Source organism: Lissotriton helveticus, chromosome 11 (assembly GCF_964261635.1).
Source record: "Lissotriton helveticus chromosome 11, aLisHel1.1, whole genome shotgun sequence".
Taxonomy (NCBI): Eukaryota; Metazoa; Chordata; class Amphibia; order Caudata; family Salamandridae; genus Lissotriton; species Lissotriton helveticus.
In genome coordinates, this window is record NC_136072.1 from 14,605,741 (window position 1) to 14,632,425 (window position 26,685).

Sequence of the window (26,685 nt, forward strand, 5' to 3'; positions counted from 1 at the left end):
TGCGCAGTGGCGAATGTAATGAAGTAACACGTGTCTGTAAAATAAAAGAAGCACAAGCGAACACCAGGACCAAGCAAAGACAACAGCACAATGGAACAAGCATAAGCAAATGCAAGAGACAGATAAAGACGACGCTGAGCACAAACCGAAGAGCGCCGAAGGGAGAAGAGCTGCTGGGCAGAAGTGCAGAAGACCCAGAGGAGGGCAGTCCTACAGAGGACCCCGGAGAGAGTAGAACCATCCAAGTTCATTCACCGGCGCATACTGTGATGGTTACAAAGACTATCAATTTCTAAGCAAACGACCAGACCAAAGACCTTGACCAGAATCTCCCTCTCTCATGGCGGGAAGAGACGTAGCACAGCGGGCCACTCCATACATTGAAGTACCGCCCCCAGCGGTGCAGACTGATGATTGGATCTCGTATCTCAAATGACACTGGTGGCTCGAAGCTTTGGAAGATTTCTTAAAAGCCAATGGTGAGCAAAGAGAGAGAAAATGTTTGATACTACTCCTCCATCTGGTGGGTCCTGAGGGCCGATGCCCAATCAGGACATTTTCCAAAGAGGACACAGAAATCTATAAAAGACTCCAAAGGGAGCTCTGTGCCCATCTCAACGCACAGACAGATGTGGATCATAATCGCATGGTTTTCAATACAGCACGGCAGGAACCAGGCGAACCGCTGCCAAACTTCATCACTCGGTTACAAAGTCTGGTACGAGGCTGCCACGTCAACACTTTTACAAATGAGGATACGGTTCGACTTCGGATAGTTGAAGGTTGCACAAACCCTGACACCAAGCACAAGATCCTGCAAGGGCATTGGTCGTTAAAGGAAATCATTAGAAAGGCCGAAATTGGAATGCAGATAAAAGCAAGAGACGGATTCAAGGACGTGCACCTGAGAGCAAACCATCAAGATACCGGGGAAGATAGAACTCAGAAAACAAACAAAACTGAAAGGAGAGAGAGGGAAGGCAGACCAGCAAACAAAAGACAACGGGAAAGATACAGCGACAAAGAAAGTGACAAGGATTACTCATAGTCAGACTCCTCAGCGTCCGACTACTCAAAGTCAACCAAGGATTACTCAGAGTCAGACTCCTCAGCGTCCGACTACTCAAAGTCAACCAAGGATTACTCAGAGTCAGATGACTCAGAGTCAACCATCCAAAAGACAATTCCAAGGAGTTATTCACCCCCCAAGAGTTCCTCAAGGACTCATTCAAAGTATGACACACAGTACTCTGATGAGGAAAGAGCGTCAAGTGGGACAGATCGCACTCCTGGACAAGAGGGCATCCTGCACAACAAGTGGGAGAGAAAGACAAACCCTAGAAGAAGGGGTCGCACTGGTCAACACTGGAAGTCGGCGCAGGAACATCAGTCGCCAAGCAGTGAAGACGAGTCCAAGGAAACATCTGGCAGGAGAACACATCACCCCCAGATCAGAGGTGTTAGAGCATCAAACAAGCGTGAAGGAGAAACAGGTCGCACAAGACGGACTGATCCTCCACAGCAACGAACCAGAAAAGATCCATGCATCTTTGGTTCCCGCGACAACGAAGAAACGGAGAGGAAATCGTTAACTTCAGGCGAGAAGGACAAAGAGGCAAAAGCTTGGGATCAAGCACAAGGAACAAGCACGGGGTCATCAAACAACCCCCCAAATGAGACAGCATTGAAGATGCTCCAACAAAGGCACACGGAGAAGCATCTCAAAGACAATTCAAAGGGAAAGAGCAATTTGTCACGGACTACGGAATTCAAAAATCCATTTCCCGAGACAGTGTCAAAGAAATGTTTGAGAAGGAATGGGAAGAAGGATCTCTCTAACGCGGAGCGCACATCCATCCAATCCTGGAAGTTGACAAAAGACTTCTCTGACCCAGAAAGCACATCTATGGCCAGGAACTCCTCTGGTTCAGAGAGCGCGTCTGTCCGATCCTTTAAAAGGGGTATGGCCCGGACCTCCGCTGATTCAGAGAGCGCATCTGCCCGATCCTGGAAGTCGACAAAAGACTTCTCTGACCCAGAGAACATGTCTGTTCAATCCCGTGAGTCGACCGAGTCAAGGTCCCGACAACAGACATGGCGTCAACCATCCGAACACACCATGGAACCAAAGGACATCCTTCCCGTCAAGAGCAACATGTCACACACTAAGGTCTCTGAATACTCAGTCACTCCACAGGACAACCTGTCATGTCAGTCACAAGTATATCCAGACACAGATCAGACACCGTCACCCCTGAAGGGGTCCGCGAGGCTGACTCAAAGGACCTACAAAAGGAAAACAGAGACAGTGGACCTTTGTAACCGGATGGGAATGGACCAGCCAGTCACTCCGCAAGGAAAGCCGGACGTGTCAGGAGAGAGAGATCATCAGATGAGAGAGAAACATGCCTATGCACAGAAGCCGGACGTATCAGTAGAGAAATATCATCAGATGAAAGAGAAACATGCCTATGCACCGATAGCTCACGAGCTCGCCAGACAACCCGAGGCCGTGAATGAGTTATCGAACCAAACCAAGACCGTCTCAGCAGATAGCACCGTACTGTCTGGCATACATGACCCTGAATTGGAGGGCAGTGTTGCTCTCGACCGGACTAGCCAAAAGGAAGTAAGGGTAGATGCGGCGAATGAATTACCGAACCAAACCAAGACAGTCTCATCAGGTAACACCGTACTGTCTGGTATACATGACTCTGAATTTGAGGGCAGTGTTGCCCTCGGCCGGACAAGACAAAAGGAAGTAAAAGTAGACGCGGGTGCTCGGAAGAGGACCGGGACATTATCCACTCGTGAAAGAGATCGAGCATCTGAACCAACCGTAGTTACACCACCGGGAGGAAACATGAGGACTGCGGACCGTGAGAGTAAACAGTTTACACGCAATGTGGTCAAGAATGCCTTGATCAAGACGACAGAAAGATTGACCAAAGCCAAGCCCACCACTGATTCGACACTACTGAAGCTTGAAAAACAGGCCGTCCGCCGACCCGTGTGGTGGATTGAAGAATTGCGAACACTGAAGACATTAAGCTCATTTTGTTAAGAAAGGGGGAGATGTAATATAGTTGACAGTCTAGTAGCTGGGGTGGGCGGAGCTAGGAGGGCTGAGGGGAAGAGGAGGAGTTAGAACAGGATGAGGGCAGTTAGAGTAGGGACAGGAGACAGGCTGGATGTATAAGAATAAAGCTCCAGTACTAATAACTAATAGTGTCTGTGGTTATTGTAGCGGGATGCTACAAATGCATTTAAAAAAAACTATTTAATTCATTTAAAGACACTCAGAGACACAGTAAACTGGTGACCCCAGCAACCCACCATCCAATTTGAGTGAGTCAGAATGTGCAACAGCTCAATTAATAGTTATTAGTATTCATGAGATAGTAAAGATTGTGACCCATTCCAAAGGGAAATTTGCAAACCAAACGACTAGTAAATGGGTTGATTCGCAAAATCAGAATCAATTTCCAAAATGTATTTGCATAATTTGCAACCATTTTTACAAATTTATTCTTGCAACATCTGTCCCAAGATGCTGTAAATGACTGCTAAAATTGTCTGAAAAAATTATACCTGTTTTTTCACCAAACACCATTTTTCAGCAACATAATGGTCTTCAAGTGGTTAAATAATAGTATTTACCAAAGCACTCTCCATTCAAGCCTAAATATGTGTTGTTGTGTGACTAAATAAAATAGTGTAAATGTGAGTTCTTGTGATGTAACGGAATGTTGATCTGTGATATTTTTTCTTTGAACAGTCCCTTCCAATTTTTCAAGCGAACTCCAGATTTACACCATGCAAGGATTTCGGGTCATTGGATTGGCGTACAAGCCTCTGCCATCAAAGACGCCATCTGAACTGCGCAGTTTAGCAAGGTAAGAGATTGAGGCCTCCCTCCTACAAGCACTTTCAAGAAGAAGAGGTAACTCTTTCCTGTTGAAAACTTCAGACCTCAGCAAGAGAAAGCAGCTGCTCTGCTGGGATGATAGCATTACAGTAATTGGAAAACATGCTAGATTCATATTTAGTGGCCTTTATATTAGTATTGTTTTTTTATCTCGCTTCAAAAGACCTCCTAGTGTCACTCAGGCCCAGCTTCTGGCAGTGAACTAGGGATTACAAAAACATGTTAAGTCTATGTGAGGGCATGACTTAATGGCAAAGCTTGTATAGTACGGTACACAGACAAAATATCGAAAATAAAATATCGGAAAGACAAAATATCGAAGTTAAAATATCGAAGGTAAAAAATATTGGGAAGCAAATATATCGGATACAAAAATATCGTAATAGGTAAGTAAGTAGAAATATCGAAAAAAATAATATCGTATGACAAAATATCGACAATACAAAATATCGTGTAGTAATGGAAAAAATAAATAGTATAGGAAAAAATATAATAATTGTAAATAAAAATTTGATAAAAAGGTCTATATTAAAAAATTACAATATATTTAATATAAAAATATTTAAAAAAAACATATATAGTTTTAGGAGCGGGTTATTGGGTTTATAGGGGATAAGGGAGGGAAGTAATTTAAAAATAATTAATAAATTAATATATATTTGTAAAAAAAATTATTAATAATTAATTGGTAAATAATTAATATTAATTAGTTAATTAATATAATTTTGTACATTATTTTATATAATAATTAATTGGTAATTAATGAATATTAATTAGTTAATTAATTAATATAATATCGTACATAATTGTACAAAATTAATAATTGGTAATTAATTATTATTAATTAGTTAATTAATTAATATAATTTTGGACATAATTTTAAATAATAAATAATTGGTAATTAAATAATAATAATTAATTGGTAATTAATTAATATTAACTAGTTAATTGATTAATATAATTTTGTATATATTTGTAAATAATAAATAATTGTTACTTAATTATTATTAATTAGTTAATTAATTAATATAATTTTTTACATATTTTTAAATAATAATTAATTGTTAATTAATTAATAAAAATTTGTTAATTATATTAATTAGCTTCATTTAGTTTAATATATATTTTTTACTTATTGTAAATTAATTTGGAAAAAATAATATTAATAATTAAATTTATTTCTTTACAGCTAATGTGCTAATATATTAACTTTATTGTTATTGTTAATTAATAATTAATTTGTAATTACATAATAATTATTATTTTTGGGTAAAGGAGTATTGTTAGAGTTCAGGGTCAGTTTTCAGTTCTTGGTTAAAGGGGTATTTCTTGGGTTCAGGGACAGTTTTCAAGTTTTTGGGTACAGGGGTATTTTTTGGGTTCAGGGTCAGTTTTCAGTTTTTGGGTAAAGGGGTATTTTTGGGTTCAGGGTCAGTTTTCAGTTTTTGGGTAAAGGGGTATTTTTAGGGTTCAGGGTCAGTTTTCAGTTTTTGGGTAAAGGGGTATTTCTTGGGTTCAGGGTCAGTTTTCAGTTTTTGGGTAAAGGGGTATTTCTTGGGTTCAGGGTCAGTTTTCAGTTTTTGGGTAAAGGGGTTTTTTTAGGGTTCAGGGTCAGTTTTCAGTTTTTGGGTAAAGGGGTATTTCTTGGGTTCAGGGTCAGTTTTCAGTTTTTGGGTAAAGGGGTATTTTTAGGGTTCAGGGTCAGTTTTTCAGTTTTTGGGTAAAGGGGTATTTTTTGGGTTCAGGGTCAGTTTTTAGTTTTTGGGTAAAGGGGAATTTTTAGGGTTCAGGGTCAGTTTTCAGTTTTTGGGTAAAGGGGTATTTTTTGGTTTCAGGGTCATTTTTCAGTTTTTGGGTTAAGGGGTATTTTTAGGGTTCAGGGTCAGTTTTGGGTTTTGGGGTAAAGGGGTATTTTTAGGGTTCAGGGTCAGTTTTCAGTTTTTGGTAAAGGGGTATTTTTAGGGTTCAGGGTCAGTTTTGGGTTTTTGGGTAAAGGGGTATTTTTAGGGTTCAGGGTCAGTTTTCAGTTTTTGGGTAAAGGGGTATTTTTTGGGTTCAGGGTCAGTTTTTATTTAATGTACGCTGGATTTGGTATAGTAATAATTAAATTATTAGAGACCAACATATACTCACATTTAATATACAGTGCAACATTTCTGATAAGATTGTTACATTATAGTAAGATAATGATACAAATAGTTCAACATGATTGTAGAAACATTATTTTTATTTATGTTTCACAAATAAAATGTTATTTCATAGCAAAAATCTTTTTATTACATTTGGTTTTATAAACATATTTTATAAACACAATGATAAGCAACTATACAGAAGCATTATTATTTTCATACTTTTTGTACAAAAATTAATATTATTTATTATCTCTTTTACATATTGTAATTTCATAAAGAAATGTAGAAATAACAAAAGTATTTTTTACACTTTATTTCAATACATAAAATATTTATTATATAAGTCTTATATTTTTAACACATTTTTCTCTTATTATAATTTTTGACAATGTACTTATATTTCTAGACATTGTTAATATAAATATTATTATTTTCATAATATGTATTTATTGCATTCATTTACATATTTGTTAATCAAATCATTGTAGGATTAAAGTCAATATTTCTTTACAATAATAGAAACTTAATGTTCATTTTTGCATATTTAGTGAAGTATATATATTATATTTTATACTTGGGACTATTTTATTGCATTTGGGTGCTTTATTTTGTAACCGGGTTAGGTCGTTTTGGGTTATTTGGAAGAAGGGCTGATCGCGGTTGGGAGACACTTCACGTCGCTTCAGGTAAGGTTTTTTTTATATGTTTTATGTGTATTTTAATGATGTTTTGAGACTACTGACCTTATATTTTGTGTTGTTGAATGTGAGGGAGGTATGTTTTAGATTTCGAAAACAGATAATTACTTATGGTATATACACGTAGTGTTAGTTAGTTAACTCATTATATATAGAGTGAATTTTAGTCTTTTACGGTATATCTACAAGTGAAATCTATTTTAATATGTTTGTACCTAATTACTAGCTAATTAATGTGGGTGGGAATGTCTGTTTTCTATGTTTTTGTCATAGGTGTACGCTACATCGGAAGTTCCGTTTTTTTTAAAGGAAGTGTTTGTTTGTTTAATTCAACACTGCTTTACAAACACTTCTTTACATTTTTCGGTTTTGCTGGAGCGATTCTTTCTATTTTTCCAATTTTTCGGGTTTTTTATGCTTATTCGATGGCTCTGGACGACGTGGATGTCTTAATTTTGGAACAGTTGTATTTTTACATTTGTTTTTGGGTTAATTTTGCACTACCTGGATTACTTTGGTGGACAAGGAGGTTATTGGATTGACAACATGATTGGTAAGTCCATGCTTTCTTATTTTGTGTGGGTGGGTAATGTTATTTTTATTATGGAATAGTTTTTTACTTGTTATTTAGTTTTAATGTGTGCATATATTATAATAATATCTCTGTATATTGCATACATTAAATACTTTATAAGCTCACGTTACATATTTTTCCATACTTAGGTGATACTTTTAGTGTTTTATAACATTTTGGGAATTAATTAGAGTAGTGTTTTGGCAATGATATTTAGGTATTCTATGCCTTTTGTACTAGGGTAAAGTTTAACTTGTTCTTCCAGGTACTTGTGCATTTGTTTATTTTGCTTTGATGTTTTAGGGACACGTTCAGTTACAGATTGGTCCATTCTAAATTCCTGGTAGCTCTGTTCTTTCTGTAGGCATTTAATGAAATGTTCTAGAGTAGGTTTGGTTCTGCCAGTTGATTGTACAAATGCATTGTGCCAACCTTCCACTGCATTGTTAGTTTTTGAATCTCCGTTAAGGGTACTTCTGTAAACGTTCCACCAGGGTATGAGGAATTTGGGATTTCGTCTGTGGCCAGATCTGTGGAGTCTGCCTACCCAGGTGTCTTCAAAGTAGTCGAGAAATGGACTTAATTTAGCTTCATTTTGTTTGTAGAAGGGGCTGTCTATAAGAATGTTGTAGTGTTCAGCTACGTCTGTTTCAGGTACATAAGCAAGTGCAATGAGTTTTTTAATTTGGAAAGCAAAAGATGAGTTTGTAGCATATTCGACACTTAGGGTAGTTTTTTGAAGGTGTCTCCATAAACACTGGTTTAAATGATAATAGCAGCCTTGAATGCAGGTATGGGGGTGGATTTTTAGGATAGTTGAGAGCATTGCTTGCTCAAAATCAAGAATGATACTTTCAGGAGAAAAATCATTAGTTTTTTGTTTAATTATATTTATTAATTCCATATATGTGGAATTATTTTTGTTTGGTAATAGTGCATATAGCAAAGGTATGTTGCAGTTGTGGTAGAGGCCATGTATTGTGTATAATTGGAAAAATGGTTTGGGACAGATGTTAAATGTTCCATCCATCATCCAATATTGGCTTTGCTGCAGTTTAACTAAATTCATACTGGTACCAAAAATTATAAGCCTTTTGTCATTGTTTTCGTTGTCGTAAACTATAAATGGTTGTTTATTTAACGTTATTATTTGGTTAGCAGTTAAATTTATATCCTGATATGTTCTGGGAGATGGTGTTGTAGAAGTAGTAGCTTTTTTAGTTCGTGCTATAGTTCTTTTTAAGGAGAGGATATTTGGCATTTGAGTTGTGGCAGTTTTTGGGATTTTAGGAATGGCTTCTTTTAAAATGACATTTGTTTGCGTTTGGGAACCTGTACTAGCTTCTTTTATATTTTCCAAAGCTGTTCTAACTTCTATTTCAGTAACATTAGGTGGATGATTGTGTTCCCTAGTATACAGTACTGTAGCTTCTTTAGTTGTTGCTCTGCCATAGCACTTGTTAGAATAATATTTACAACATTTCCAATTAACTTGCATGCCATATTGCTTTTCTTGTGTATAAGTGTAGCCCATGTAGCATAGTAATAGTTTTCCTTTCTGGCTGGTCACAAATTCGGCTCCTTCGGTCATTTTGTACTTTGTATATCTATAAAATGTATATATAATAGTTAATGTCAAATTAAATGTGATAAATAATCTATGTTAGTGATAAGTAGGAATGTTTATACTTACGTGTTTTAGAAATTACAGCAAAATTAGGAGCTGCTTGCTTCTTTAGTTGGGGATAATTGTTTGTGATGTTGTTGTAGCTGTTATGAAAAACATGAAAGTAGTATATTATTAATTAATGTTTCGGTACATTTGCAATGTTAGAGCTCATTTCTACTACAAAAGTGTATCTTCATGATTCACATTGTGAAGATACTTACATATTTGTTTAGGTTGGTCTTTGCCAGTATAGTTGTTTCTTCAGCTTCTGGAGAGTAGTTTGTAGTGTTATCTTAAATAAAAAAGGAACATATGTATTAGAATAATCACCATGTTGGTATGTTTTTTAATAGATTATCTGGTAATTATGTTCTTTAATATACTTACTTTGTGATTATTATCTGTATTATTCAGAATGTGGAGTTCTGTATTATGTCTGTATATCTATTCGTTGTGTTTGCTCTGTAAATAAACAATATATAATAGAACATAATTAGAACAGTTCTAAATGTTTGTATTGTTGTTCACATTTATTTCAGTTGCATAATACTTACTTAGTAAAATGTATTGGAGAAATAGTACTGATGTCCTTAGTTCATTAGTAGTGCAGTTTTCAGTAGTAGAATCTACAGAAAAAAAGAAATATGTGGGCCAAAAGTCATTATTTCTGTGTGTTTAGATTTATGTGCACATAATGAATCAATGTGAAATTACTTACATAGGGCCAGATGTAGGTAGCCAAATACCGGTCGGTAACGGCCGAATTCGGCCGTTACCGACCGGTATTTGGCTATTGAGATGTAGGGGCACGGAAACAGGGCAAATCGGTAATTTTACCGATTCGGTAAATATACCGGTCGGTAAATTTACCGACCGGTATATTTACCGATTCGGTAAAATTGATATGTAGGTGGGACTCTTCTGAGTCCCACAAGGCCTACAAAATCGGTATTTTACCATCAAATTCAATTTGATGGTAAAATACCGATTCAGGTGTGCATGCACATGTGTGCATGCACACCTGTGCCATATGACAGGCAGACCTGCCCTTAGGGCAGGTATGCCTGCCACATGGCCCCCGAACCTTTTTTGGGGGTGCTAGAGGGTGTCAAAGTGACACCCCCTGCACCCTTGTCAAAATCGGTATTTACCGAATCGGTAAATACCGACCGGTAATGCCCCATTCATTCCTATGGGCTTCAAAGCCCATAGGAATGAATGGAGCATTACCGGTCGGTATTTACCGATTCGGTAAATACAGATATTTACCGAATCGGTAAAAAACACATCTGGATGGACCTACATGTCCACCCTTCATATTTACCGATTCTTAATTACCGAATCGGTAAAATTCGGTAATTAAGAATCGGTAAATATTTTTTACCTACATCTGGCCCTAGGTTATTAGAATCTGTATTCCTAGGGTTTGTTCACAGTTATTTTGAGTACAATATTCAGTACTCGTTGTATCTAAAAAAAATAGTTTCATATAATTATTTAGCATGTTAAGTAGTATGAATAGCAAAGGGGCACTGGGTATTTAGCAGGTAAGCAAGTAGTATTAGCAAATAATGCACTTTCTATTTTATTTACTTACTTAGAAGATGTGATAGTAGGTTGATAGTCTGGTTCTTCTAGTTGTTGTGCAGCAATTCGGATAGAGATGAATCTCCTTCAGTGACTTTTGGCAAGTAGTTTGTGCTTAGATTTTAATTGTTTATATAGGGGAGTGTCAGTAGTAATTACTTTGCTATTGGTTCATTTAAAAAATTAGGTTTGTGATTGGTTAGTTAGTATATTTGAATTTCAGTTGTGATTACTTTGTAATAGAAGTGAAAAACAAAAACAAATTATAAAATTATACAAAGTAGTATAGAATATTTTTATATGTGTAGGTGATATAATTATACCAATAGGATATTTTTGACAAATTAATAGTGTGTCTATAGTATTAATTTAAGTATTGTGTGTTTATTTAGATGTGAAAACATATAAAACGTTAATTAATTATGCAAACAGATGCATATAAAAAGTCGATATAGCTGATAATCCGATATTGAAGTGCACGATATTTTTGATGTCGATATTATAGTTAATGTGATTATTTTTTGTAGATAACGATATTTTTGTTTTCCGATGTTAATGTAGTCGATATAAAAGTAAACAATGTTTTTGTATATCGATATTAAAAAATCGATATTTGTGTATATATCTAGTTAAGTATAGGAACCCGATATTTTTGATTTCTATATTTTTGCTCCGATATTTGTGTACGTCGATATTGTGAATCTCGATATTTTGTCAGACATTCGTATAGTACAACACCCTAAACTGAGACAACTCAAGAAGCTTTCTGAGTGCCCAGAATTTTCATGTTTTAAGAGGGGTTTTCCTAAATTGAAACCTGATTTCTTTGTTTGTACACCTCCTAAAATGTGATTCCAAATAGATATCAATTGAGTATCTGGAATGGGTGTACTGTAGATGTCCCTCCAAATACCACATTAGTATATATCAATGTTTTGCAGCCCAAAATCCATTCAGTACCTCAGCTCTATTGATCTCCTCAAGGGAAAGAATTTGTAGTTATTTGACAGATTCAGGATGACCAGAGCTAGCTTTATGATTACATTGATTATGCAGCAAAATAGATGGATAAAGCCAGAGACTACTGTCCCAGGTAATACTTACCTCAGAGGCACCCTCGGAATGTATTTGCCAGGAAAGACTTGTAGGTGGAGACGTAGAACTGGCAAAGCAGACACAGTACCTTTGGATGCTGATGAGATTCATTGTATCTGGAGACTCTTGACACAATCCTTGGGCAAGGTCCCAAAATCTAACAACTGAAGACACTTACAAACACTAACTTGTGAGGTAAATCCAATAATTGATGGATCATCTGCCCAGAAGCTCAGAAGTTCTACCCATGTAGTACTGTGGTTCTCCCAGAGAAAAATTGGAGAGGTTACTAGAACCCCATAGACTAAAACATTCTCACGTGTCAGGAGTGAAATTTTATTTTAAAAAGGGTAATGATGAAAGCATGTTTGAGCATGTTTTGAGGGGCTAAGGAATGTACCCAAAGCAGGAGAAAGATTTAAGAGGGACAGCAAAATATGGAAATAGCTGTGTATAGATTGTTGTACTTAGGGGAGAAATAGGAAGATCAGAAGGGATGGCTGTGGAATTGGATTCTGAAGACAGAGTGGAAGATGAGATCCATAAATTGGCTTGAAAGATGATAAGATAGGAGACAATCTTACAATAATTACATTACAGCCATTTTCTTTTGCTTTTAAGGGAAGATGTTGAATCTAACTTGGAATTTCTTGGGCTGCTGGTGATGGAAAACCAGCTGAAGCCCGAGACAAGGCCGGTGCTGGAGGAACTCTTGGAGGCCAGATTCAGAACCATAATGGTGACAGGTATGTATGATTCCCACTGGATCTCAGTGCATGCCATTCACATGGGCCACATACAGTTGAGGATTTCTGATACCTCTATTAAATAGGGTAGCAAGACACTTAGGGGTCAATTAGGATGGCGGACGCACAAAGTCCGTCCGCCATCCTGTCGGAGGATGGGATGGGACCGTCCACCACAGGGGCGGATGTCCCGTGCCTCGAAATAGGATGCACCCGCCACAGTGGCGGGTGCATCCCGCATTTTTTACATTGCGGCGGGCGGTGCAAAAAATGCATGTTGTGCGTTCCAAAGCACAACATGACAGGCACCGCGCGGTGCCTGCCGTGTTGTATTTTTAAATGCAGGGGGGGTACCATAGGTACCCCCTCATGTGCACCCCCCACCCCCTTCACTCTGGGGGCCCGCAACGGGCCCCAAAGCAAGGACCGTATGCCTTTTCGTGGCGGCATTGCCGCCACGTAAAGGCATTCCCCTCAGCCCATCCTAATGTGGCTGGCGGAGTCTGATAGACACCGCCACCATATTAGACCTTTTCCGCCGCGGTCGCCTTGCAACCGCGATGGAAAAGCAGTGGCCGGTCTTCCCGTCCGCCACGGTCCACCCGCCATTATACTATGGCGGGGGGAAATAGGTGGCGGACGGGCAAGGATGGCGGTGGTCCGTCCGCCATCATAATTGACCCCTTAGTTTGTCCACCCCCTCAAGTTAAGCATCTAGTCAAATATTTAAACTAGAGCATTCAAATAAGAATTTAAAATCCTCTGTGTGATAATTCTTTTCATGGATTTAACGTGTTCCTTTACAAAAGACCGACTTTTAAATTATGTCCATTTTATTATCAATCACAAGTATTTGTCATAGAAGTTTTATTTGCAAACACTAAAGGTCACTTATAATGTAAAAATATCTTAAGACAATGAAAAAGTTACAGTCATTCTACAGTACAAACATGATCTATGTTAAACAATGTCAATAACTGGGTTCCACTCTGTCAGAGTGATATACTCTGCCAGTGTAAAAAATACTTGATTTGCTTGATTTAAATCTGCAATGGTGGAACCCAACTATTGTAATAACTACACTGCACGTGTGGCTTTCAGCAAGTAGTAGCAGTACAGAAGTGGAGTTCTGCAGCAAGAATAAAAGTGTGCTGTTAATATAGGCAAATAGAAATAAAGTAAATCAAACTAAACAGACACAGTCATGCTTATTTATTTATTAGCAGATCACAAATCCAGAGCTCCAGACTTATTTTTCCCTTAACCTGAATTGTTATTTTTTTGGTATTTCCTAGAGGTCTGTGTTTTATCTTCATGATAGTGAAACGCCGCTTTCTTAACAGGTTTTAAAAATATTATACCACTCATACCTGTTAATGTTCCCATGACATACTGGGCTAAACCACTTTTCATATGAGAAATTTCCCCCCAGAAAAAAAAAAACCTTCTACTGTATTCTAGAGCCAATTACCAACATTTCCTCAAACCAAAACCTTTCTTAATAGTCTCCTTTGAAATTTGATTGAGTATTTAATTTTTGTCTGCCAGGACGTTATTTGATTATACGCCATTTTAGGGCTAAACGCCTGGGAAGAGCAGCTTTACAACATCTATGTGCAATGTGTAGAAATTCTGCTACTTGATTCCAGACTGGTATTTTGCGGAGTTTAATCTGCCAGAAAAGGTAGTCAACAATTCACCATAAAATTGGCACTGGTTTTATCACCATGCCTGGCTCAACATCTTGGAAGAACTGATGTCCCACATGGAGGTGTCTCCACTAGTGATATATGTAAGTTCCTCTATCTAGGGTGGTTAGTCCAATGGATATCTAGTCAGGCATCTACTGGAGATGGATTTTCTTTGGTAGATCCTTTGTAATTCTCTAGAGTGAAGAAGACTTTGGCATCTTTATGAAACAATTGAATGATGTTTTTACCACCGAAGACCTTCAGAATCAAACTCATATTTTGGAAACCCCAATTTAAAACATGTAAAAGAAGTCTCCAGTGTTGAAATACGGCAACATACTTGTCCGCCATCCCCGTCTCTAGGGAAACAACAGGCGGTGTGTGACTGTTTAAAGTTTAAGCTTCTGATCCATAACATTTTTCTTCTATTTTTCTCTATGGTCTGTAAATTGTTAGCAATGATGTGTCTGTAACTTTTGTGTAGGATGCGGGCGTAGCCACACAGGCAACGTTGAAGGCGGTCTAGCACAGAGCTATGCTCCGCAATGGCACTATTGAGCACCGGGGCACCACTAAACATATTAATTCCTGCTTCACTCTTTGGGTAGGATGTCTTAAGCTCCTCTGGGCTGCCAATGACCACACAGCACTGGTCATAGACTGCATGCATCAGAAGCTACTGGTGAGTCTGAGGCCAGCTCCCTTTCCCACCTGCGGTGTCTGGTAGGCACAACTAACAGTGTCCTTTGGGTGTGTCCCCACCTTAGGCTCTGCTGCACAAGTGCTGTGCTTTTCCAGACCTTGGAAGAGGATGGTAGGAGGGAGCTGAGTAGTGTGATCTATGGTGCACCACAGACGGAACCAAGTAGTAACCCTGGGACTCTGCCGCCTCCCCTCATGCTTGAGTAACAGTGGCCCTCATGGAGAACAAATGTTGGGTGAACAATGCTAACTTCAACCCCACCACGGGGCCTTATACATTGTTTTCATCCCCTCCCATAAGAGTGCCTACCTGATCTTGCCTGTCATTGAAGACACATGCAGCCTTGGATAGTTTGTGCTCTGCGCTACATTTGGTACCTGTGACCTCTCTGGTCTCCGCTGTGGTTCTGCGGGTAGATTGCCCTGCTTCTCTACCCATTCCTTCATCACTGATTGTGATGGGCAAGGCGATCTATAGCAGTGGAAATGCCACATTGATAAAAAAACACACCACACTGAATCGTCCACATGCACTACTGATCACCTGTTAGGTGCTGTGGCCGAATCACATTTGGACTCCCTAGAGGCCATTCTAGTGGAACTCATAATCAGCTTAACCAGATGCAGTCTGCTTCTAGGTCCTCGTATGCATCACTGGCTGGTTTTTCAGGCCAGCACTCAAGACAACTGAATCTCCAAGCTGGACTGATCTTCTTCTTCCCACTTCCAAGCTGCCTGGAGCATCCCCTTTGTGACGAATTCTTGTAGGGCAATGGTTGTGGTGTTCAGATTCTCTTTATCCTTCTCCTCTCCTGGACTTACTGGTAGCCGCACTCCTCGCCATCTTATTTGATCTGCTATTATGTTCTTTCACTTAGACTTGCCTAGAAGTGATGTCACACCTCAAGGTGTATATAACCTTTTGGCTTTTGTTTTGCTCATGAGTTCCTGAGTTCCTGGCTTAAGCAAACTTGCACTGAATGTTGGGGTTTTCAGTGTTGGGGGGTTAGGGTGTTGTCATGTCAGTCGATTCACTGGTCGTGTACACCCTATGGTTTTCAATATGCGATTTATTTGCCACATGGATTTCACCCACTCCTTTGGTTATTGGTATGTTTCTCTTTCTTATGACCTCTCATAGGCTCCCTCTTAAATGACTCACTTGGAATATCACAGTTCCTAATGACTGTTGCAAAGCTCCCAGAGTTTTGACATGCCGTGCCCACTAAAAAGATCAATGTGGACTTCTTTGAAGAGACACACCAGGCACCCAAACACCCATCTTCCTTCAGCCCAGAGTGATCCCTCATTTTTACTTCTCTTCATACAGTACTTATTCCAGTGGATTTTGTATTTTCCTACATCCCCACATAACCTTTAAGTAACCCTGGGCGGAGTTCGCGGAATTGCACTACATGGAGTTACGCCAAATGCAAAAATAACTCTGTTGCACTATGCGGAGCTCTGCAAGCGGCGGAGTACGGTAGAAAAATGCTGTTTGTGGTGATTGCACAGTGCCGGATGCTTGCCTGCACTATGCAATCATTGTAAACAGCACCATGCACTGCGCAAGCTTTCCTTTGCTGCTGCTCAAGTAGATTTTTACTCGAGCTGCAACTTTCTCTATGCGAACGTGCAGTTTCTCAGCACGTTGAGAAATCTCGCCGGGAGGTTTATTTTCCATGCTCACGCTTGATGTTGGCGATCGCGAACGAGGAAAAGTCTCGCCGGGAGGTGGATTTTCCTCGCTTGCACTCACCAACTTGACGTTGGTGAATGTGACCGAGGAAAAACACGGAGTGGGAGAAACACTGCAAACTGTGAAGCTGAGTGGATTTTTCTGCCAAGGGTTACCTTTAAGCTTCATCAGATCTATTATGACTGAGCTGGAAGATTTGTTATTCTAGTGGGCACCCTAGAAAATGCCAAATGAGAACTGATCAGTTTATATGCACCAAATATGCATTCAACAATATGAAAATGTTTTCTACAGCACACATTGGAAGAGGAAATCACCTCAATTGATTGTTTTTGTGCAGGAAGGTGGCCCTCCCCACGATGCAGGCAGCCTTGCACCATTGGTGCAAGGATGCCTGCACCGGCACATAGCAGCAGTTTGTGCACTAGCGCAGGGGGAAGCACAGAGATGTGACATATTGTTGTAAATATGTTCCATCCCTGTGCTTCAAAACTAATGCAGTGCAGCAAAACGACTTGCGGCACTGCGCAAGTTTCTTGTAGATCTGCCCCTTCATTTCCTATTCCGCACCATGAGTCTTACCCAAGAGTTGATTATTGTCTTGCCGCTCCAGAAATGTCACTTCTGAATCAGCAGCCTGACATTTGCCCTACACTCTTTCAATATCTCACCAGTTGTGTTTTAACTTGCCCTCTCTCGCTCCACGTTCGGCCACCCATACTGGAAATTTCCTGGCTTCTCTCTGTTGAACCCTGTATTTAAAGATAATCTTCGGTTTGCAATTTTAGATTAATGGTGGTGCATTCCCCAAGTACACTTTAATATGGGGGGTCCAATAAGGTCCAGATCTTAGGGCAGGCAATAGTGAAGCATGCAGGGGTGTTGAAAGTCATCCTTAGGTAGTTTACACATCTCAGGGCTAGCTTGGAGGCCCTTGAAGCTGTGACAGAACAGTACAGTGAATGGGAGAGCCTGGCAGAACCTTGGCCTGATTGCTCATTAGAGAGAGAGCTAGACCCCATATTGATAGATTGAGGGGTGGGGTGGAACAGTTCTCACTAACAATGAAGATAGTCTATCTGAATGTGTTGATTATTTTTCCTGTCTTTATGCTCCTGGAGGCGCTGGGTCCCTGGACTGGAAGATATTAGTAGCTACCTAAACGAAGTAGCACTGGCGTGGCTTGAGGACAAACATCGACAGTTTCTGAGTCAACCGATCTCCTCTGAGGAGGTTATTGCCGCCATTGATTCACTTGCTGGAGATAAAGCCCAGGTACAGACGGGCTCACTACTGATTGTTAGGTAGCCTGCAAACACATTTTTGCTACCACCTTATTGAGGTATATGCAAAGGCACTTTGAAACAGGGAGTTGCCCACTTGATGCAAGAAGTCATCACCTCTCTCCTCGGTAAACCCGGAAAAGAACCCACTAAATGTGCCTCTTATCGACCCCTCTCATTAACAAACCATGATAAGATTCTTGCTAACATATTTGCCACCAAGCTCGCTCTCCTGCAGGAGTGCATAGTTGCTTCTTTACAATAAAGGCTTATCCCACATAAATCCACAACATCAAATCTCTGCACGGTTAGTGCGTTGATCAATCAAATCAACCCTGAGGTTAGAGCAGATGTCATACTGTTTGACACAGAAAAGGGGTTCGACTCTCCGTATTGGCCATTTTTGTTTGAGACCTGCTGACGATATAGTATACACAACAATCTTCTTGCCCTAATATGCATGACCGGTAGCCCATGTCTCCACCAATTGCCTCATATCAAACACATTCCAATTAGCACGAGGGACAACCCCTATCTCCTGTATTATTTATATTGACCATGGATCCTTAGTCTGGGCAGCTCTAAGAAAAGCACCTGCATGGAGGCATCAGCTTTCATCATGGATGCCTCTTGCTTTCCATGTGTGCAGATGATATATTGCTGTTCGCAAAGGACCCAGAGGTCAGGCTCGCCCCACTGATAAGTTAGATTGTCCGATCTGCGATATGTTCTGGTATTTCCATTAATTGGTCTAAGTCGAACTTTTCACAAAGTTGACCCTGCACCCGAGAAGCACAAATAAAATATATAATGTATAATAACTGTGTGGTATAATGCTCATAAGACCAAAGCTATAATAGAACAGGTAGCTTCCCAATGAAAAACGTAGAACGTAGTTATTTTGATTGTAGACACGCAGTTCTTTTTATTTCAATATAATACTCTTTGCAGAGACAACAGGATTGCTTTGCCAACACGTTTCATCCCTTTCTTGGGACTTCTTCAGGGCTTAAAAAGGTTGTTCTAATCTTTGTTCTTCCACGTGTCAGTTTATGGATAATTTCTAAAATTGCCGGTCTGTGTACTTAACATATCTGTGATCAACAAAGTATCCACAGCATCTTGTAGTATTAATAGGGCATCCGTAATTACATCATTTTGTTTTTTTGGAATTATCCTTGGAATCGGACGGTGATACACAGGAGAAGGGAACCATATTCGCAAAACACAATGATGGGATTACATTCCTAAACACTCCATTTTGGTGTTTGCTGTTGATGTTTAGGTGTCAGCATGTGGTATTTATTAGATTACTGATGTATATGTTCCTCAGGTGACAACCTTCAGACGGCGCTGACTGTTGGAAAACGATCTGGAATGATCCCAGAGTCTAGCACTGGTATCCTGGTCACTGCCTGTGGACCCGAAGTCTCCAGCCCAGCATCTATCACCCTAGGAGAGGTGGACAATAAGAAGAGCAAGAGGGAAAGAATGGATGTAAGCAATGCCTTCCAGGTATTCATCTCATTAGCATGAGTGTGGCACAGCAAATGATTTAGATAGAGTTGTTATCCAAATTTGTAGAGCTTGACAGAGGGGTAAGTTAAAAGTAAGTCTGGGCAGTGAACTCTGCTTGCGGAGTGTGCGGCGTTTTCTGCAATCCGCATTACGTGGTGCTTGAGGGGTTACAAGAATCGCAATGTTTTTTTCCTTGCTCGCGCTTGTCAACATCAAATTGGCGAGCACTTGTGAGTAAAATTCCTCTCTCTGGGAGATTTTTCTTTATTTGTGCTTGTGAATGTCAAGTTGGTAAGATCAAGTGAGGGAAATCAGCTTCCCAGCGAGATTTCTCAACGTGGGAGGTCGGATTTCTCAATGCGGGTGGCCGCATTTGCTCGCGACCTCTCACAGTGAGAAACCGTCTGTTGGAATTGAGAATGCTGCTCGAGTAGAAAATGTACTTGAGCGGCAGAAAGGAAGCTGCGAACGCTTGCTCTGTGCATGGTGCCATTCGCAATAATTTCACAGCGTGGACACACACCCAGCACTTAAAATTACCATGAACTGCATTTTTCCTACCTCACTCCACCACTTGCGGAGCTCCGTGTAGAGTAGCGGAGTAACGCGGAACTCCGCGAACTCGGCCCAGGCCTAGTTAAAAGCATCCGCTCTGTATTCTGTGTCTTTCTAATGGTTTTCCAGCATACACTATCCATGTTCACAGCACAGTATGTTGGGTAAAAATGCGTCATTCACAAAATAATAATTTACCTTTTAATTCATACAATATTTAACAGCTACTGGGTATTAAAAAAGGAAGGGGCTACCCATTTGTTGTGAATTTGTGATCCCTAAAGTGAACATTGTAAACATTGTCAGCTCACAGTGTCTTGCACACTGTGTTATTAAGTTCCCGTCACATTTCTCCATTTCCAAACATCTCTTGAGAAGATTCTAATTCTGTCTGCGATTATGGCCAAGTTGGAGCTGGATTAGCGCATCGCACACATATCCAACAGCGGAGCCACCCTCGATTCCTCAAGTCGCTGGTTTGTTAACATGTTTGTGTGTTGAAGATTCTTGCATTGTATATAAAGAGCCCTTCATATTCATATTGGTGCCATGATCATATCATGATTGCATGGGGCATTATCCATGGCTCCACCTTGCCCCAATTTCCGTTAAAGGAAGCTCGCCTGCCCTCTGTCCACTGCGTACGACCTCTGTGAGTGCTTCTCCAGACATGTTAATGTGCTTATCTGTGACATCAGGCTGACACTGAGCTGAATATAATACCACACTCGGTGGGCAAATCAGCATGAAACTGTCTACCTAAATGCTTGTAAGCAAAATATTTAATATCAGTAGAACATAAAAATAATGTGAGTTCTTAGAAAAGCAGAAAAAGGAAATCTGAATGGCTTGGAAAAGCATGACAGACCTGGAGAATGTCCCACACCACAGCAGTAATGTTAACGGGACATTTCTTAGATGGGTACTTGGTATATTTCATGATTTTTCCATGAGGAGGTTTAGCATCGCTGGGGAACAACTAAGAACTTATTTTTTTTTCAACATTGAGTAAAACTAGGAGCAAAAATATTTCTTTGTGGCTGTTCAGAGATTTCTGCTTTGTTGAAGATTTTAATGGCTAATCGAAAGTGTTTGAGTGGCTTTCCGTCCCCACTCTCCTTCATCTGCACCATGAACGAGTTTCAATCTCAGTTATATATCAAGAGGAGCGGATTAGGAGCTCAACTGAACCTATGAACAACTGTTCAATGCAGTGGTAATGGATGTCTTCCTCCTGTTCAGAGCCCAGCAGAGCCTCTTTCTGGAGTAAATGTAGGACAGGGATTTAAAGGGTAACCATGCAATCATCGCTTATAAAGACCCCCCCAATCCTCAGAACATTCTTAAGGTACATGCCTTGGGTATCAAAACAATCCCAAGTTTTCATGGACTAAAAATCCAAAATGGAGAATACCTCTTCCAACTGAGAAGAGATCTCTGCTGCAAACCATCTCTATTATTCACCCTCCTCGTTCAGCCCCCGTGAGGAATCTTCTTTGGCTCAGTACGTTGTGTGGCCTTCTATCAGAAGGCCTCCTTTGGGGCTGGTGGATCTCCCTTTTCAATGGAAAAGGGAGATTCTTCTTCAACAGTATTAGATAATCACATTTTAAACTTGTTACCGGTCTTTCTAGCCCAGGCAACCAACACATTGAGAAAATACTTTTTTAAATAAATTCCAATTAAAAGTTGACAAATTAATCTCACATTTAATTTTCTATAGCAGTAGATAGCCAAGGCTGCAAGGTAAATATGCAGCTAAAACCATGTTACGTTTTAGAGGCAGTAAGGGAGTTACATCCACACCCCCTCCTTGCAAGACCTGTCCTATGATATGGGTCTTAGGGGTAAGGGATATAGTTGCATATGAGAAGGTGTCTTACTAGAGGGACACCAAAGACAATTTGGACATAAAAATACCCAAATACCCAACATTTTGCATGGTCCTGCTTAGCAGACAGCAACCACTGCAGAGGTCAATATACCAGCTGTCCTGAGTAGAATGAGGGGGCTGTGGAAAAGATGGATTTCCTTAGAGTTCACAAATAATTAGAAGATTCAGGCATGAGGCACTGCCAAGAGCACACTTATGCCATGTGATGGGACAATATGTTTACAGATCCAAACTTTCTGGGAAGAGGGCAGCGCCATAAAGCAAGCGAGCGTTGAGGAATGGTCTGATGGCACAATGTTCTTCCCAAGAACAACGGTGGTCTTGATCTTGTTACAGTGAGAAGGAGTTTATTAAAGAGCTCCTGGTCCTGCCATCAGTCTGCAGTGTCGTGCAGGAAGAGGGATATTCATTCATGTCATTACTTTCATTTGATGTTATTTCTGCAAGCGACCAATTAATGATTACACTTTTGTAATAATATTTTTGATTACAGGAGATGTTCATTAGCGTTGAAGAAAAATTCAGCTACGCAATGCAGGGAAACTACTACTTTGCCATGGATGGGAAAACGTACCAAGTTATACTTCAGCACTTCTACAGTCTGCTCCCAAAAGTAAGCGTTAGATTTTCAACCATTCTAAATGTATTTATTTCCAAAACATAATCCTTTAGAAATATTGAACAATTATTATTATATGAAGGTAGGAAAACATATTTTTCAATGTCAAAGCTCCATGGAGAGAAACATTATCATAAGCCGCAATGTGCAACCTTAACTTAACTTTAACATAATATATTTTTATACGTTTTTCTTACAAACACCCAATGCAAGTAAAACTCAATAAGCAATTTTACAAACTCAGATATTTTGTTTTGTTGACAAATGATTTTATTTATATAAACTCAGAGGTTAAGTGATAAAAGATCCTTTCTGAGTTAACTTATTATATCCAATCCAAGTAGTTCCAACATCTAAATATTTCATTTTGAATAAAGTGACTAGTGCTGATGATTTTTTCGTATCTTGATATTTTCTAAATATAGGACAAGCAGCTTTTTCCCTAAATCAACAGAAAGCCTAAGAGGAAATGAAAATCTGTATAACCCTTAAATCTGTATTTGAAACAATTTTTTCTCGGAGATCTCTTATTCTCCAAATCGAGTCAATCACATTCCTTATTTGTGCCTGAGAATATTCATCAGGAACTTGAGACAAATAGGGAAATACCTTAAACTCCAATCCCTTCAAAGGAATGCATCACAGATTTCTGGGAGGACAGATAATTTATATCTTTCATTTAACTGGTGTCTATTGCTATTTCACTCAGATGTCTTTTTACTTTGGCCATAAAACGTGAGCTTTCTAATTGTAAAATGGCATCCCTTCAGGCAGATCACACAAGGGGACAGCTGACCAATTAAGTATGTGCCTCAGGGACATAATGAAAATCATTTCACTATCAATATCACTATTTAACAAGATTATAAACTTTAGAGCACGTGATTGCAGAAGTAAATCTCAAGAAGATTAGCCCAGAACTATTCTTAAAGAACTTTTAATTGAAATACCCAACAATGCAAAAAGTATTTTTAAGCACAGACTCTCTAGATGTTCCCATTTTACTCTGGCATCAGAGGTCAATAGTTATGTCCCATAAAGGTCATAGAGGGCTTGGGACAATAATTTTCCTATGAAGGCCTAATTTATTGGCTCTGCTGAGAGGCCACCAAATCAGGTATCAAACTTCTTATGTTTGTTTCTCTTAAAGAGTACAGGTGTTTTGTAATAGAAATACATGTTTATCTCACTGCTCATTTTTAAGTGAGGTGAAGACCAAGGTATTTGTAGACATTGACCTGTTCAACTGAAGCATCTTCAAGGTACAAGGCAAACTTCTTTGCCAGCTTTGTAAAGACCAGTGCCTTAGCCTTCTCTACATAGATATATAATCTATTGGCTTTACAGTATTCACTGAGGACTTTGATTTTTCTTTGTAACCCCGTTTGGAGTGTAGACCGTAAGTGCTAGCTCATTAATATACACAACACACGGTTAATGCCTTTCTCATACTTTTAGGGAAAACTGAATAATCTCCAGTAAAATAAAATAGGTTAGTTGCAAAAAAAGGTTGAAAAGAAAAGGATCTAAAACACACCCGGGCAGTGAAACTTTTCGACTGAGATCTTTTTAGATGGAATAAGATTCTCATTAAAATCCACCCCAATTCAAGAGTGTTACTGCTAGATCCTAAATAACAAATGATTGAGAATATTGTAACACTCGGCTTTGTTCCATAATGCGGCCTGGTCCACAAGTAAATAGGAGTCTGGAGACCAACAAAGCATCAGCACAGATTTCCAGCCATTGCAATGGATCTCCTGGCTGCCAACCGGAGATCATCAAGTGTCAATTGTAGAATTATTTTCCATAAAACCTGCTTGTTTTTTGGTTAAAATGCCAAAATCCAACGTCCAACTTTCAAGATGTATCTAAAGGTTTTTTTTTATAAATCTTGGGTATGATATCAAGCCAAGAAATCAGTCTATAATTTGCTGGAATACTCTTTTTTTTCATACAGGAACAATGGTCACTTGCACCATAAATTGTCAAAAACAATAATAAACAAAGAGATTGAAAGATAATTATGTCACATAAATCCCAATGGGAAGGTGTAATTTCCCCACTTCTTCTTGTTTCTTTATTGTTGATGTAAACAAAATTACAACTTTCTATTGGGATTTATATGACATAGATATCATGGCATCTCTGTGTTTGTTATTGTGTCTTGACTTATGGTGTAAGGGTTTAAGGGACCTTTGGTCCTGTATAATTACTTGTACCCACGGTCCCTTCGAAACTACTTGGGTTTCCGTGCCTTTTGAAAATATGGATCATTCTATTTGCCCTTTTTTATTTTGTATTTTTACATTAAAGTTATCTCCAAGGTGAGATAGTCGCTAACTCCAAGGATGACTGCCTTAAAAACATTTAAAAGTTTAAACGGATCCAATGGAATAAATGAATAGTCGATTACACCTGCTCGCTTGCCATACCTGAATGTGGCTGCAGTTGGGCTATCACGTAAGATTAATTAGACTGTGCTGATTTAGTCATTTTAACTTGATTACCGGTAACAAAACTAATACCTGCGGCTAAAGCTGAGTTTGGTACTCCATACATCTTGCAAAATGTCATTAAGTTAACAAAGCAAAATGTTTTAATTAAGTTTTAGAGAGAAACAGAAGTACATGATGCCCTTGCAGATAGGTGTCTAAGGGTAAACATCACTTACAATGAAACTTTTACAACGCACTACCATTACAGCGCGGTCATTACAACGCAAACTATTACAACGCATTGCGCTGGGGGGCGCTCTAGGATAGGGAATAAGTTTAATTTACTATCCAACACCTTCCCTAGTGTCCACGGGGACTGGAGTTGGAATAGTAAATTAAACTATTCACTATCCAGCACCCAAAAGCGCTATGCGTTGTAATGGTATGCGATGTAAAAACCGCGTTGTAAAGGCAGGCGTTGTAATAGCCTGCGTTGTAACGTCATACATCGGTGTCTAAGGCACAAATGAAGCCTCCAGGTGTAGCATCAGATCTCTGAATTACATAAACACTGCTCCTTCAGCATTTGCCAGTGAAAACATGTGCCTTGAAGCAGCATGATGGAAGCTGGTGACACTCTATAAATCCCTTGAACTGCTAAGCAATGACCGGTAGGGCTGGACCTCAAGTCTTTGTCTAGTGGCTGGAAATGCTGCACATTTGAGTTTGACCATGGACTATTTGCTCCAGTATCATAATGACAGTAATGAAATAATCTGTGAATGCCTAGTTGGCCCTAGCTGGAAGCAAGCACTTGACATGCTGTTTGCATACAGATTTGTGTAGCAGATTCCAAGCTCACTCATTTACAACATGTTATTTTCATAAAAAATTGTAAAAAGTGTAAATTTCTTGGCCTCAATAGGGAAAACTAGACTTTTGAGATGACATTAGTTTTGCAAACTTAACAGTCTGTCCATTTTGTTTGGAAGTGTGATTTGGGATATAAATCTCTCCTAATTGTAGATTCATTTCTTTTTTACTATTTGTATTGCAATGATAAAGTACATTACCGCAATGACAGCATCCATCAGCCAAACCATTACGATCCCAGTTATGACAAAGGAAGTTTGCAAGAATCTTCTACCGCCCCAGTGATAAACCACTGCCATCTACCCATCTCGGCGTGTTGATTAATTTCTTAAATAAAGACATTCAAGGCATTTGATTGCACCAAAACACAGCTCTTCAAGGTGCTGTGGTCCCATCTCACAACGTGACATAAGAGTAGGGCCTGGGCGTGAAATTCTGTTCTGCTCAAGTAGTTTGCAGAGTTCTTCCCACTCTGCGTAGAGCACGGATTTACAAAAAACTCCATAGTGGAGGTTTTTCCTCACTCGCAATCCCCAAAGTTACGTTGGTGAGTGAGGAAATTTTACTTCTGACCGTCTCCCTGCATGATTTCTCAACGCGGGGGTCATGAATGGTCGCTACAGCTCACATTGAGAAATCTTCAGTTCGCGTTGAGGAAGCTTCCACTCAAGTAAAACATCTACTTGAGCGGCAGAAAGAAGCAGCGTCCTACTGTGCTCTGCGTGGTGGCATTCATGCTGATTTTTCAGCACTGGACAAACACCCAGCACTAAAAGTAAGCATACATGCCGTAGAGTAACGCATCCGCCGCTTGCAAAGTTTTTTGGTTGAGTTTGTGGAGTCGACGTAGCGGAACTCTTGGAACTCGGCCCAGTCCTACATTAGAGATGAGGGAGTGAAAGAAGAGCAAAGTTGGAGGGAATAGTGCATGACATCACTGAACCACAAGCCACCACAGGGAGGAAGAAGAGGGATACTGGTGCA

General features: G+C 39.5%; 1 protein-coding gene across 1 annotated transcript in view; it reads left to right on the forward strand.

Annotated features, from left to right (window-relative positions):
• Positions 1 to 26,685, forward strand: part of LOC144792390 (putative cation-transporting ATPase 13A4) — a 466,918-nt gene that overhangs the window by 279,864 nt on the left and 160,369 nt on the right. Inside the window, exons 17-20 of the mRNA XM_078667375.1 lie at positions 3,779 to 3,896; positions 12,305 to 12,429; positions 19,138 to 19,301; positions 22,265 to 22,384. Coding sequence (XP_078523501.1) covers positions 3,779 to 3,896; positions 12,305 to 12,429; positions 19,138 to 19,301; positions 22,265 to 22,384 — 527 coding nt within the window. The remainder of the gene's footprint in view (positions 1 to 3,778; positions 3,897 to 12,304; positions 12,430 to 19,137; positions 19,302 to 22,264; positions 22,385 to 26,685) is intronic.